The sequence below is a fragment of the Rhinolophus ferrumequinum genome, chromosome 4, assembly GCF_004115265.2.
Source record: "Rhinolophus ferrumequinum isolate MPI-CBG mRhiFer1 chromosome 4, mRhiFer1_v1.p, whole genome shotgun sequence".
Classification (NCBI taxonomy): Eukaryota; Metazoa; Chordata; class Mammalia; order Chiroptera; family Rhinolophidae; genus Rhinolophus; species Rhinolophus ferrumequinum.
The window spans coordinates 5736274-5752276 of record NC_046287.1 but is presented as its reverse complement, the minus strand read 5'-3'; the positions used below and the strand labels follow the sequence as shown (position 1 = coordinate 5752276).

Below are 16003 nucleotides of genomic sequence, written 5' to 3'. Positions count from 1 at the left end.
AAGAGTACTAGGTGATTAATAAATGTTTATTTTTAAGCTGACTGTACACTAAATGCTACTGTAGAATTGATTTACTTATTGAACTATACTTTTTTCCCACTCCACACTTCCTGTCTTTATTTCCTTTGATGTCAAAAGAAATAATTTTGACATCTAATTTTTAATAAGTACATTTTTGTCTTAATTATAAGCTCTGATTTAATTTGGTCAGTATTGCATATAGCATATAAAAAATTAGTGCTCATTTTAGTTTTCTCTAGTTGTGTATGTTTGTAGTGAAATGGATTGACTTGTTATTTTTGCAGGCTTATATAATTGAGGCCCATTAATTACCTTAATGCATTTCTTTAATAAATTTTTATTCAGTAAAAATTGTTTAATTAAATTTTCATGTATCTCTTAATGTTTTCTTCAGAAGGGTACAGTGACATGCTGATGGCATGACTTTTTCTTTAAAAGTATATTTTTGTACTAGTCAGTTGCCCATCTCTTAAGTGATCCTTGCCGTATATAGTCATAAAAAACAAAAGTGATATTCGTGTATCTGGGATCAGTTCTCTTCCTACACCTCACTCCCTTCTCGCTGGCTGCCTCAGAATGAAAGGGCCACACATTTCAACTAACTGCAGCTTGGAATTTATTTTCTTATTCATAGTAGTTTTATTTTATTTTATTTTATTTTTGTAATGAGAACAATTAAGATCAGTTAGCAACTTTGAAGTTTATGATACAATATTCTTTTCATTTTATTTTTTTGGAAATTTTTATTGGGCAATATTGGGGGACCGTGTGTTTCTCCAGGGACCATCAGCCCCACGTCGTTGTCCTTTAGTTGTGGAGGACGCAACTCAGCTCCAAGTCAATGTTAGTTGCAGGGGGCGCAGCCCACCATCCCATGTGGGAATCGAACTGGCAACCTTGTTGTTCAGAGGTTGGCTCTAACCACCTGAGCCATCCAGCCTCCCCTCATAGTAGTTTCAAGGAACTTCATTGTTACTACTCTAAAATAATGTATCATTGTGAAAAAAAGCTTGGCCCAGAAAGGTTTTGGGGGAATCCTTGAACAAATAGCTAAGAGTGTTTTAAATATGTCAACCTCTAACATATATAAACATTTCTTTCTAATGTTCTTAAAAACAATCATATTTATATTATAAAGTTGTTTGAACTCTGTTTTACATAGATGGAGCTAAAAAAATACAGTTTTCTACTTTTCAAAGCTAAAGGGAGAACTTGCTGTAGTATTTGAGAGTGGGTTCTAGAACCTGGCTTGACTGATGAGTTAAAACCCTCCTCAGTCTCTCAGGAGCTCGGAAACCTTAGTTAGACACTTCCCCCCCACCCCCCAAACTTCAATTTTCCACTTGTAAATTAGATGTAGCAATAACAAAAGTGCCTGGCACTAGTTACTGCTCAGTAAATAGTAGTGGCCTTTTATTCTTTATTTTACTCTTTTATTTTTATATTTATAATTGTTGTCGTCATTGTTATTCTACATGTGTAATATGAGCCCCTAATTGTGAGGGCTAGGATTTTGAACAGAGATGAGCAATAGACTAAAGGTAAAGAAGGGTCTTAGGCTACAAAGACAGTTTGAAATAAGTGTCCATACAAATATGGGTCTAAGAAAATGAATTGCCTTGGCCTGTACGAACTTACAGGAACATTCAAAAGAAATGTGTCATTAATGTGAAGCCCAGCAGAAGATATTATTAGCAGCTTTAGCGAGCTGGGTGGTCAGTCCAGAACGACTGACCAAGCACTGCCCTTGGGCCTGTCCTTCTCTGTTTGATTTTATACGAGATTGGTAGGGACTAGGTTAGCAGGCATCCTTCTTGGGTGCTTTGAATATGAGCAGTTCTGTCTTCATCCTGTTTGATTAGTTCATACCCTCGCTATAAGTGACTAGAAGCTAAAAGACGCCTGGGTTCCAAGGCGACAGTCGGGGGCGGGGGGCTCTCTAACCGTATTGGTTTTGGTTGACATCTTTCATTTATTAGTTTGCCGATTTTCAAAAATACTTTTTCCTTCCAATGGATTCTTCTACATGTGTATTCTCGTGTTTAAGTCTTCTAATGATTTATAAACAATTTGCCTCCCAGGTGGCTGTGGAAAATAAGGTTTTAAGCAACAATAACTTTATATTTTATCTTTTAAACCCGTGTAATACAAAAACAATGAGTACTTATTCAGATGTAAATATAAAGAAATCTTTCTGTGGATGAGTGGGTATTGCTTCCTAAAGGATCATCAGATTCTGGTTATAGAACCGGAAAAACTCACCTATCATTTTCCTTTGGGTCACGTTTGATCTTTTTTTTTTTTTTTTTAAAGTATGTGAGCTTTAGCATTGGTGCCCCAGTATTTTAACTTAAGTGTAAGAAGCTAGCAGTAGCTCTTCTCGATCCTTCCGTTGCCATGTTCTTGGGGGGAAATGTCTAATTATTTGAGTAGTTCACTACAGGCTTATTAGCTTAGATTAGTTTATTACCTGAAAGTAATACTAGCTACTTAGAGAACAAACAGTTGCCCTGCTGCTTAAGGCTCCAAACCCTCTCTCTGTCTGGGGGAAGCTTCTTAGCTAACTTTCTTCGTTTATCCCTTTTCTTTCTAAAAAATTGGTCACGTCTGTCTTTCAGCTTTCACCAGTGCAGTTTTTCAGGCTCTGTTTCCTTTCCCTAGTTTTCTTACTTTGCTCCCTCCCAAAAGACTCAAGCAGCATACCGGATCTTAAGCGTGTTTAATTGGATCTTAAGCGTGTTTAATTGCTTGATACTGCAGGGAAATGAAGGGGGTTTCTGCCCTTCTCCAGCCAGCCTCACACTCCACCCCACCCCAATGCGAGGGGGAGGCGTATAGTGCCACAGAAATCCGGAAAGTTGTTCCTTTGCCTACTTGAAATGGGTTCTCTGTCCTAGTTTTTTCTTGTCTCAAGCTGACCAGACTGAGCTGATTCCCTCTCGGTTAACTTTGGCATATTCCAGTATTGTAAGCCAGTTCTCAACCTAGTCGTATGAATGGAGCTGCCAACCTTCATCAGCATCATCCTGCCCGTTTTCAAGGCCCGAGTCTTCTGCCAAGTCCCTCACTGAGCTCCCAGGTCTAATCCGAAGGGGGTGTCACACAGTGTTTAAAGCTTGGCACTTGGGAGGCTGCAAGTTGCTTAACTGTATGGGTCTCTTTCTCATGTGTAAAACGGGTTCTACCCACTTCTACCTGTTAGGATTGACAGACATTCCGAAATAGCAGTGATCTAAACATACTTTTCTTCTTTGCAAAGGAAATTCCGTGGTAAGCAGTCAGCTGTGTATGGCTGTCCCATGATTTTCAGCAATGGTCTGCCCAGGAGCTTGTGGCTTCCATCCTCACAGTGATGCTGGAGGATGTGTGCAGGTACAGCCATGACGCCCGCACCCCAGGCAGCATGATGGAGGTGGCAGGGCCACGCAGAGCGCTCACCTGGCTTGGAAACCCTGTACAGGACTGAATCCAAAATCACACCCTGCGAGTTTTGCTTGGATTCCATTGGGCGGAACTTAGTACTTGGCCACAGAACACTGGGAAATACAGGTTTTGATCCGGGTACAACTGCCACAAAGAGCAGAAGGCTGGGTATTGGGAGGTAACGGGCAGTCTCTGCACCTCGCTTTAGAGGAGACAGTGCACGGGAAGTACTAGTACTGTCTGCTGCCCAGTGGCCCTCGGGGTATGGGCAGGGCAGGGTAGACTCAAAGGTCCAGGTGTGCCAGCATGTCCCCCTTTTCTTACTCCTTTCCACCCATGCATACACTTTTCAGGGAAGTGTCTTTTATAATATCGTAATTCCTGAAACTCAGAGAAACAACCAGAGATGCTCTCTTTGAAGGGAAGAGGGAGGTAAATAGTGGTGGTTCCCTTGTTGAGAAACCATTACTTTTTGTAGAAGAGGTTTTTTACTTCATTGGGAATTCTTAACATTGGTAGAGTTGATATGTCTCTTTCACTTTGAGTTTTAAATTCTCAACTGCTTTTCTTGCCCACTGCCTTAAACCAAAAAGATCATTGTTTTGGTACATATTCATTTTTTAAAAGATAATTAAAATGAATTCTACTTAAAAATGTTTTATTACATACTTTCGTTACATTTAAAGTCTTAGCGTGATACACAGAATGAAGACTGGGAATGAATTTACTTAATGCATAGCCTTTGGCTTCACTCAACACCTCAGTGTTAACTGTTAAATTTTTTTATCTAACTTTGTTATTTTTCTGTATACCCATCATCTAGTGAATTTTACAGTATACAATTTTTTGTTCTGTAATAGCAAGAGATAGTGTTAACATTTATATATGATACAATATTAAGCATGCATTTGTTAGAAGGTCTCCATTCTGTTCTTGTCTAAATAGAAAGTCTAATTAATGTAAGTGTGTGTTTTTGTGCCTGTTATTCATGGTTATGTCAGGAAGATACCTTTACACTAGATAAGATAATAACCAAGGCTTATTTAAAGTCTTGTGGTGGGTGAGGCACTTTGCATATCATTTATCATTTATAGCCTTCAGAAAGCTCTATCAACTAAGCATGGTTATCTTCATTTCACTGTGAGGGTGTTGACGTTCAAAGAAGCTCAGAGTCTTGCTTCCAGTCACGTAAGCAAGTTAGTGGAAGTTAATCGAACTTGAACCCAAGTCGGACTCGAGTCCGCGAGTGTTTCCCTGTGCCACATTTTTCCTTCATAATCTGTCCGTTAGGTGGACTGGACAAGTCCTGAAGTTCACCTCCTTTTCAGTTAACCTGATGTGTGAACATCTGGGTTAACCAATAGATAGACTTGGGGTATTCTTTATCCTTGTGAGATGATTCAGGTCATGTTCTTTAAGTGAAATGACATGAAATTAAAAATATTATTTGCCTTCCCAATATCTAGTTTTTCACTCAACATTTTAAGAGTTCCTGCACTGTGAGGTTTTATCAAGTGAGGCATACCTGTACTTTGGTCTTCTGTACTCAGCACATGTGTTATGGATGCCTGTTTTATGCCACTTTCTAAGTGTGAGAGAGATAGGCGGCCTGCAAAAACCACCTGCTCTTGCTCTGTAGCTCCTGCTCGCTCTGGAACTGCTATCTGTACTTGGGTTTCAAAGCTTGGCTCCAGCTTTAGCTCCTAGTAACTGTGTGATCTTCGCAGGGTCTTAGCCCTCTATGCCTGTTTCTTCGTCTGTAAGAAGGAAAGAATAATAGTACCTTTCTTAGCGTCAGCGTGAGAATTGATTGAGATAATGTATGTTCGTAGCATGGTATCTGCCATGTGATAAAACAATGTTACCTTTCATTATCATCTTAAAATAGCATTTGAAGTATAAGTAATTTTCTTTAAAAAAAAATAACTGAACAAGCTTAATCAGTAGTATCGTTTTCAGTCTGGGATAGTAGTCTTCTTATATTATTTGAAAAGTCTCATGAGTGTTTCATTTGTTCTGTGTGCTGCCATAGACATTTTAGAAATATAGTACACTAAGAGCTATGTTTTATTTTTCATATTTTAAAGACAGTGCTATTATCACTGTATGGGGTAATTCCTAATACAAGAATATATGTATGGCTCATGGCAGGTCTAGTAACCTACTGTTTTTTTTTTACCTTTCTTCTGAAAAAGAAGGAAAAGTCACTGTGATTTATTCCTTGGAGGAAAGATTTGAGGAAGAAATTCCTCAGTCAGTGCAAACAAAAATATTATGACAGCTTCACTGTGACTTACAATTGGCACTTTGTATGATTTCTTGAGTTTTTTGAAAGGAAAGTATTTCTAAGTATTTTTTTTAAATAGCAGAATTTAAAAAATAGATATTTTCTATACACGTACAGCACAGTATTTAGGCACTTGAATATGTAAATCCAAGTGTAAGCAATTTTTGAATTTTAAAAGGTACATTTATGAAAAGTTATATAAGAGTAATCAATATAGTCAGAATTTATTTAAGTTGTTTTAGGATATAATGATTATTAAGTTGTTTTAGGATATCATGATTTATCAAAAGCTTGAGAAGGAATTAAATACATCCACATACGATTTATTTAGAGACAGACATAAAAATGAATGACAGATTTCTTTAAGTAGTTGTTTCCATCAATAATAATTTTGTTCTAACAGTTAAATTCTCTTGTGAATGGATGCAAAAACCTTACTTATAATAGTTCTAAGGAGATTTATTCAATTATTATCTCCTGTAAAAAGATATATCAGGGTTACTTTTATTATCTATAATGAAATCCTGTTAGAGAAAATCTTGATTTGACTTTAAATCACTACCATGTTTGTAGTTACTAAGGTCCAAATGCCAAGGAAAAGTCAACTCACAAACTGGATAGGTATATAAACTGTTCAGTTATAGTATCTGCTAAAATAGATCTTACTATTTTTTCTGTTTTCATAGTTCCTTTAAATCCTGGGTAAGCCATTTTCAAGTATATAAGAGAAAATTTCATGTTTTAGTAAAACACAGTTTTTTTCTTGTTACACATAAAAGAAGATTGTGTGGTTGATGTGGACTGTTTTTGTTTTTTTTTAATGTGGAGTTTTTAAAAGGACTTCTTTGTATAATAGATTTTAAAATATTTCTTTTAGTATGGGCAGCCAACTTTTGTATTACCTTAGATGTAGCTGGAAGTCAGTTATAATTCTGAGAGTATCAGCTTTGCTGCTAATTTATTCTAAATTTATATGTGTGACCCAACTTTTGGCATGTATGCTAATTTATGTAACCTCAGTCAAGATTTTCAGAAATCTTTTGTTGAACTTTATTAAAATTAAGATTTAGTTACCAGATTTAGTGGTTAAATTTTAAAGGAGCAAATAGAAGATGTAATTTGTTCTTAGAATCCAAAGAAAATAAGTGGCATAGAAATGATTTAGCTGCTAATTGGGAAGAAAAAAATGCACTCACATTTAAAGCCAAGTGTCTAGATCATTTCATTGAGACAGCCACATGTACAACTTAATTTTAAAAAAAAATAACTTCTTGTTTAGCATGAAGAAATTGAACACAACTGGGTGAGTCTGAGATTTAGCACCCAAATTGGTACTGCAAAGAATCAGTGAAGTTCTTGCATAAGAATAATGTTTAGTGATGCTCATTTAACATTTTTGAGCTTGAAAAATGAATAGACACTTAGGGTGATTGTGAAAATGAGTTCTGTATTATTCTAATTCCATGCTGTGTTGGAGTATAGCCTGCCGAGAAATAAAATCGCTGGTTTTTGTCACTTGCAAGACCAGACAGGGATACTGTAGCCTGCCCGTCACTACATCGATGCATAATAATGTGTGAAATCATCAAGTGGTATATTTGTTTTAAAAGTGACACACGTAACTTTTTATTGTAATTATTAATACAAGCAAAGAAGCTAGTAGTGTTTTTATTTTTATTTTTTTATTTTCATCAGGCAGTTTTCTAGGAATGTTCAGCAGTATATCAATTCAGCTATAATTCTGGTATGCGGTTACAGAAACTATGAATAAGCTTTTGGTGCCTACCATTAAAAATTAAATCAGTAGCTTTAATACCGTTTTACAATCTCATTTGGTTTCACTGTGCTCTGTTTTAGTAGATCTGCACATTTTGCTCTCAATGGTTAATTTTACCAGTTCAGTTTCTTTGTAGATTTTTGCCATAGGGAGAAAGGATTTTAAATCTTATAGCCCCTTAAAATATTTTATTACCATTTACTTAACATGAACGATAATGTACATGCTTGTTTACTGTGGAAGTCACCAAGACAGTCTGATTGAACGACAGCTTAAGGAAAAATAAACAAATAGCGAAAGCATTCCGTCTTTATTTACAATGTATAGAAGATCACTGTTTTCATTTTGCGTGTAAGAGTCCGACCAGCAGGAAACCCTAGGGAAGGACATCTTGAGCAATGGAATTTACATACCGTTAGCTCCCAGTAATTGAGTAGCAGCAGGGCTCTGAGTACACAGCTAGCTGGGAGTTACTTGGATGGGATGCCTTTGATGCTGTGCTTTTCCGAGGCGAGCTGGCTGCATGCTTGTCCGTCGCCTTTGTTTGTGACCCAGGTAATCACTTGATAAAATGAAGGGCGTCGCTGTGAACAATTGACCCTTTGGAGCAGTCCAGGCTGGTCAGCAGCCGAAAACCACACTTTAATGCCATCATGATAGCCTCAAACTTAAGAGTTTCCAAGGTGCAGACAAAGGTGTTATCTTCCTTCAGTACAAGTCGAGTGCCATTTTCAGACTTTATGAAGTATTTAAATTGAATGATATTTGACGATACGGAGAACTCCTCCGGAAATCCATCCAGCCTGCTTTTGGACACCAGGACAATGCGTGATTTTATTTTTGATATGAAATCAGGAGCGTTACAGAAGATTCTCAGTCCCTGTGAGCGATCATGGTTATCTGTTATTTCCAAGAAAGTAGTCTCTCTGGTTGTTAGCTGTTCTTTCTCCCACCTGGATTTCACTTCTTCCGCCAGTCCTTTGAGCTGAAAGAATTCTGCCTCTTGTGCGAGAAGTTGATTTTCTCGAAACCCTTCGGGCAGCAGAAGTTCTCCATTCCGTAGGAAGTTTAGGACATGCCTGAAGAGGAGCCCATCCCTGTCTATGAAATAATGGCCATCAGCATCACACGGGCAGAGGATTTTTCCATTTACTATACCTTCAAGGAAAGTGTCTGGGTACTTGGCCAGTGTTTGTTTTTGAGTAATGTACAAATATCCACCAACGTTGAGGGTCATCAGTGTGGATTTGCAGTGCTTTCCCTGGTCGGCATCTTCCAGGCTGTTGTGTTTCCCTTCATATTCCTTTTCTTTTTCTCTTCTGTTTATTTTACGCTCCATTTTTGCAAATGCTGTTGCAGCTTGTTCTTCTTGGCCTTGAGATTTTTAAAACAGAAACCCTGCCACACAAACACGCCTTTATTCAGCTCCAGCCTGGTGGTGGAATGGAAATGCTAGCTGCATCGCCTGCTCGGTCAGCTCAGTTTTGCAGTAGGTGGCGTATCAGCTATGTATGCAGGAGCTTTCTGGAGTAAGACTGGGAAAAGATAATTTGCATTTAACTGTATCAGGGAAGGAATTTGTTGGGAAAAGATTTTCATGTATATTCTTTGACGTAATTAAAGTTCCTCCGAATAAATTGAATTTCCTCTTGGCAGTTAATCAATTCCAAATGTTTCCTTCTCCAGCTGAGTGTGAGTTTTTATCCATTTCTAAATACCTATTAAGTTTTACTTAGTAAGGCAGGCTTAATATTGAATAACACTATCATCTTTTGGAGAATAATGTATATTGAATTAGTATCATTTTTTTGTAAGTAAATTATAACTAGGAAAACCTAAAGAGAAAGGAATGAGGTGTGTGGAATTTTCTTTCATAAAAAGTCACACATTTCACAGTGGTGTAGTCTTTTTAGAGACTCAAATGAGAATATTTAAACCTGTTATTTGTGACATTGCACTTGAACTTACGTGGATTTGCATGTGATTTAGATTTGGGGATCTTTAGCAAGTGACAAGAAATTTTCTCAATGTCTTTTAACAAAAGCTTCTATTTTTTTTTACCATAAAGATAAAATATCAAATATATTTTGATATTGCAAAATATATTCGCAGTAATCATTTACATTTTTTCAGTTAAAATTTCCTATGGAAAATTTATGAGCTTGTTTCACCATAAACATGCTTCAGTGCTGAACAAAAGAATTGGGCTGATGTAGAAAATATAACTGTGTGTGTGTGTGTGTGTGTGTGTGTGAGAGAGAGAGAGAGAGAGAGAGAGAGAGAGAGAGAGAGAGAGAGAAAGGGAGAGGGAGAGAGAGAGAGAGAGAAAGAGAGAAAACAAAAGAAATTCAAAATACCTACTATATACTGTAACAGCTATGTACGATGTCAGAAGGGCAGTAGATTCGGGGGGTTATAACTTTGTGAGGGGTGTAAATGTCTAACTCTTACATTGTTTTGTACACCTGAAACTAATAATAAAAAAATAAAAAACCACAAAATACCTACTATAAAATAGTGTCATGGGAAACCTAGTTTGTTTTTTTGTTGTTTGCACTGTTCACAGAGGTGTTTTGTTTGTTTGTTTGTTTGTTTTAACTTGGGAGCTACAACAATGTGTTGGTATTTTTCTCCTTTCTTTTTTCCCCTGTAACTTGCCTTTCAAAACATTTTGTGGTCTGAGCTTTCAAGTCTAGACTGTAAGGGCCCAGTGCTAAGAAATGTGAGCATTGTCCCTAATACACTGTGATTTGACTGGTCTGTCTGCTCCATTATTCTAAGGAACTACATTGTTCTCAGAATTAGACTAGATTTTATATTAAATTGATTTATATGTCCCTTACATTAAAGGTACTTTTAAATTATTCCAGCTATATGTTGATAGAAATATCGGGGCAGATTTTTCTAAAAATGCTTACCTTGTATTTTCCCTAAACAATGTTAAGTTTTCTTCAGATATGAAAAATTATATTCTTAATTACAGCAGATTTTGAATTTAACTTTTATATGTCACTGAGATTACCAAAAGTCCATTGAAATCAAATGAGAAATCTAAGGCATAACGTTTTTTAGGACCGAATTTTCACTTCGGGAACATAAAATTCAACCTCTTCATTTTACCAAAAATAAAATTGCACTCTAGGGTGGCCAGTCGGCTCAGTGGTTAGAGCGCGGTGCTCATAACACCCAGGTCGCCGGCTCGATTCCCGCATGGGCCAGTGAGCTGCGCCCTCCACAACTAGATTGAAGACAGTGACTTGACTTGGAGCTGATGGGTCCTGAAAAACACACCCAATACTCCCCAATTAAAAAAATAATTGCATTGCAGAGAGTTTTTAGTGTTTCATCTAGAACCTCATAGCTTGTTGATGGCCACCGCTGTCAGCCCTGCATCGTGTCAGAAGAGTTTACTATGAGAGCCTAACAAGTTCACGTGTGTGATGACTTTACCTCTTTGGAATCAAGTCTCTCCTGTGAATGTGACTTTTTAAGAAATATTGAATAGATTTTTTCTTTTTTGGTACAACTTTGGAAATGTTTTCATGGAATTCTTATGTCAATAGTGCAGCCCGTGAGTGGCACTATATACTAGCAAAATCAACGAAAGCATAGCAATTTCATTTACAGGGGGAATCCTCCTTTAATGAACTTTATGGGACATCAGCCGGAATAGAACGTGGCTATAGTGTAGTCGGAGAGACTGTGCTAGAATATTCTTTGTATGTTTAAATAAAGTGATGTAGTTGAATACTCTGGAATGCTAGATCTGCTGCTTTACGCCCCGTACGGCGTTTGGGGATGTGCGGCTAGAAGACCTGCTTCCGCGGGTGGGAAGGTGAGGACGCCGACTGTGAGGCCGTCACTCCAGGGCCGCCGTACATTAGCTAACTCGCGCTCTTCTGGCTGCTGCTGCCTGGTTTTAAACACTACGGATGCTTGTCCTTTGTTTGTGCTGCTGCCTCGGGGGACTGAACCACCCCGTCTCGTGCCTCTACGCCTCGATCACTTTTTCTCACTCCAGAGTTCCCTCCGGTCATCCTGGCTTCTGCACACCTGACATGTATGGTTTGTTTTGCCACCTGTGGCCTGGCAACCATTGTGTAGTGACTGCCATGTCTTAGGGCCTGACTGGACACCGAGAGGAATCCATAGGACTTGCCTTTTGTGTCCTGTTGCCCCCAACGTGCACTGTTAAGAAAGAAATGGCCCCCAGCGGGCCCCACTGCACACTGTCCCCATTGAAAGGAGATGGTTGCAGGTTAAGGGGTGCGGATCACGGCTGCCTGTGACGGTCCACAAGCCCCTCAGGAGAAAGCCAGCTCGTCGTCTTTTTCTCCTATTCTGCATCTGTATTTACGTGTTTGGGGGAGGAGAGTCGGGGAGATCTTGTCCTCAGGGGTGTCAGTCAGGCCCACACGGCCCAAACGGTCAAAATGGTGCCTCAATGCCAAGAGAAGTACCCACTTTATGTGACTAGTTCTCCGCCTCGCTGCACATACAAACTGGAGTTCATCGGTTTAGTAGTTTCCGCAGAAGAGCTTAACCCATGCATCAAAGATGAGCTCACTGACATCCACTAGACTGGAGGGTTTCAGCTGTGTAGGCAGAAAGATATTTTGTAAAAAGGTGGGGGCCCCGTTTTCTACTCAGTACCTTAGCCCTTTATGGGAGTTATATTACCTCTTAGACATCTGTAATCACGCACATGCAACACCCCTTTACCAACGTGAAGATTTAAACAATGCCATCGTCAGGTTCTTGGTATGAGTATATCTGTTGGTTAGGCCCGGATTCCCAACCGAAGTGTAGCAAACCCTTCCAGTATATGGTGATGTCAATCTTCCCTGAAGCTCCGGTTTAAAATGGCATCATTGTCATTACCATGATTGAATGTGAGAAACATTAATTGTGATATTCAGCTATGACTATTTACTGTAGCGCTTTTTGTGTGTTAAAAAGTAATAAATTGCACAGTGTAATGTACTAACATTTTAAGAATCGAGAATTTTTCCATTTTAATCTCATTCTATTTGAATGTCCAGACTTTTGTGGGGTTTTTTTGGAAACAGAAAATCTGTTAGCATTAGATATTGTCTGGCGCAGGGCTTGTACTAACACAGGTGCATACACCTCACCTCCCTTAGGGAGCTGGCCGACCAGTGTCTGACCCCCGTGCAGTGGTTCTGTCCTCCTGGCACTCACTGGACATAACCTCTGGCAGGAAGGGGATGGGGATGGCAACTCGAGTCAGATGAATACACTTGCAAAATGTTCTGCAGTGCTCCACTGGGTCTTTGGAGAAGCCCAGGAAACTTTGCTATATCGGCCAGTTTTTAAGCCTCATTTGAGGAGTGTGGAAATGAATAAAGCACTATGTATCAAAAGGAGCACAAATCAAAATGACAGACGAACTGAGCTGTGCAGGCCAAAAGCCACATTGCTTAACTTTTCATTACAGAGGTAATCTTGAAAACAATTTACAAATCATATTAATTCATATTTTAAATGTGCTTTGGGCTGTTTCAGGGAAGCCTGTGTTTTATAATTCTATAAGCAGATGTCATTTAAGTTTTTTAAAAAACGATTTTTCTCTTTTTTTGAAGTGTAGCCTATGCATTATTATTCACTGGAAAATTTTATTGTAAGCAGATGAGCAGAGCACTTCTATAAGCCGTCAAATGAACACTGAAGTTGTATTATTGTATTGAACTCATCTTTATAGTGCTATTTGGCAAAACAGAATTTTGCCTTCTCTTTGGGAAGGAGGTGTTAGACGTTATAATCATTACCTACAATCTCAAAATGAGGGGCATGACTTAGAAACCTTGGAAGTCATATTGCTCTGAAATCAGTGAACAAAAGGGTCTCTGGTCCTGAATGCTGTCCCCACCGCTGTTCTTCCTCTTCTCCTCTTATCTTTAGATCCTCTGTGTCTTTAGTGATGAGATGGTGTGGAGGGGAGAAGGGGGCCCGACCAGCAGAACGGGATATGATGGCTCAGAGGAGCAAATGCAGTTTCCTCCTCACAGAGAGTAGAGTGATTGCAAATTGGGAATGGAGAACTCTATTATATTGCACATGTTTTGACATTCAACATTTCTGAAATGTTAAGACATTCAGGGTATATGTTAAAATTATTGGCTTATAAATGTTTCTTGGCAGTATTTTATCTTTCTTAATGACATAAAATATTGGTGAATATTAACAATGGACGATATCTTAGATTTGATGAAATATTTGAGCAGTTCTGTGTGCTATTTCTTCAATACCACCAGAAAATAAAATTAACAGAGATACAGGAAGAGGAAAAGGGAGAAGGGGGAGGACTATTAAGGCAGCAGTTTTCAACCCTGGCTGCTGCATATTAGAATTAACGAGGGAGGTTGTGCAAACCCCACCACCTCTTGCCTCACAGTGTAGTTAGACTACAATGTCTGGGAGTGGGCCCAGGAGTTTTTAAAAAGCTCTCTAGGTGATTCTCATGATCAAACAGGGCGAAGAATTACCATATTAAGGACACTGAGGAGCTCAGGAAAGGAAACTTCTGTCCAAGGAGTTCTTAATGATGGGGCGTAATTCCTGCCCTTAGTGTGAGCGTCACTTTACTATGATCTTCAGGATTGAAGATCAGGAAGAACTAAAGTAGAGCGTGGTATTGCTGCTGGTACTAGTTAAACATGGTGAAGAGAACGGGAGTTGTTGAGGATGAAATTAACGAAACTTGGGTCCTACTCAGTTGATTTAAAAATACGTATCATTGGATCGTCTGTAAGTATTTCATTAACATTGAGCCCTCAGCTGCATCTAGTCTAAGCACAGGGTCCAGGTTTTCCTTCCCTTGTGCCGCCCCTCGCCGCTAACACACGCTTCGGCACTATTTACCTGAAGTATCGAACTGCTGTGAAAGACTTCTCTGCGGGAGACTTCATCTTTCCGGGAAGGATTTGTTTTGCTACCCATTTAATCACTTTTGCTGTTGTTTTTGAATTCTTTCTGATTTCAAGGGCAGCAGCCAAAGCTTGATTGTACCCTTTGATGAAGGTCTAACCGAAACAAACTATTACAGCCCTGTGGTTTTCCGACCCCTTTTCATTTTTTATCACACCACAGCATTACTTCCTATTTTTATAAAACTGTATTTTATTTCTGGGGTTTATTCAGCCTCTTACTCTTGAAAGCAACTTTGAGATTAGAGATTAAGTCTGTTTCTACAACATCACAGCATCGTGCCCACATTAACACTTAAGAGGCTTTTGTATTGATTAATTGTACTTGTGGTGTAACAAGCAAAAAGGAGACTGCAGCCTGACTTGTGAGAGGGATGGTAACTTAGGAACTTGCTTTGTAAATATTAAAACATTCAAAGGTTCGTTTTTAAAATGCTCAGTCACTAAGTTATTTCTTTGATCAAAGGTCTGTCGTGGGTTCTGTAGACTCAGAGAACAAACTCCTTTGCACACAGGCCTCCGTCCTTGATTTTGTGCCTTAGCTCACCACTTTCCTTTCTACTCCTGGGCAGTCAGTCAGTCTTGTAATTCACAGATACTGTCTGCTCAGAACTACATACAGCACCCCGTGTGGAGGAATGTCTGCACAGCCTGCTTTCTCCCCGTCTACAGGGGAAGAGTCGGAGAACAGTTCTGTGAGTGACGGAGTCGAGATATTTTCTAAATCCTAAATCTAGTCCTCAAATTACGGTTTCAATATTTGGTTTAAAATTGGGAATTCCCAGTATATTAGACATTTGTAATTTGAATATTATTAAAGAAAACAATACGTAAACAGATACATTTTGAGAATACTTGTATGACTGTTCATTTGTTACTTTTGAGGTTAAGTAATCAAATGCTAACTCTAGGTTTACTGAAATCTGAGCTTGATCTTTTATTCCTGAAATTTATGAAGATTACATAGAAATCAGAACATCAATTCACAAATTTGAATAGAATAAAGGTCACTTTCAAATGCCAGTTCGCCTAACTGGTTTGTGTAGATGCCAAGTCGCGTGTGTTAACAGGCCTTACCCTGTGAACCACATGTAAAAAACTGCTAGGAAAAGATTTTAAGTGACGAGAATGGAGACAACGAGGAATATTGAAAATGATTTACCTTTTAAATGCACCTGCTCTGTGGAAATACTATCTCTTCATTCCTTTTCCAGAGAGGGTGGACAGATGTGGTGTCAGTGTGAATCGGGAAGTAGCTTCAGAAGTCTCGAGGATCAGCGCCGAATCGCGGTTACGAGCCGCTGGCTTGCTCGTCTGCTTCAACTTGAGCTGTCGGGGCTCTTCTGGGCGCACCCATCGACATGGGTCCAGGGCGGCCTCGGGGGCGGGACTACCTGGAACTTCCTGATGCCAGCGTCTCCCTGACATACCTGCTCTCATTGCTTACGTGCCAGTGCTAATAAGCACCCTTCCTGCTTCCTTCCTTCCTTACCTCGCTCAAACTAGGAATGCCCTTGACTTCTAAAAGGGCCAGTCACTTACTTCTTT

The 16003-nt window shown here is 39.0% G+C and overlaps 2 protein-coding genes across 2 annotated transcripts in view; one reads left to right on the top strand and one right to left on the bottom strand.

Annotated features, from left to right (window-relative positions):
- Nucleotides 1-16003, top strand: part of GTF2F2 (general transcription factor IIF subunit 2) — a 121675-nt gene that overhangs the window by 44001 nt on the left and 61671 nt on the right. The gene's annotated exons all lie outside the window — the stretch shown is intronic.
- Nucleotides 7390-15944, bottom strand: KCTD4 (potassium channel tetramerization domain containing 4). Its single transcript, XM_033104972.1, has 2 exons — nt 15618-15944; nt 7390-9043 (listed from the first exon to the last, which is right to left on the bottom strand). Exon 2 carries the CDS (start codon nt 8845-8847, stop codon nt 8068-8070), a length of 780 nt encoding a protein of 259 aa, XP_032960863.1. The 5' UTR covers nt 8848-9043; nt 15618-15944; the 3' UTR covers nt 7390-8067.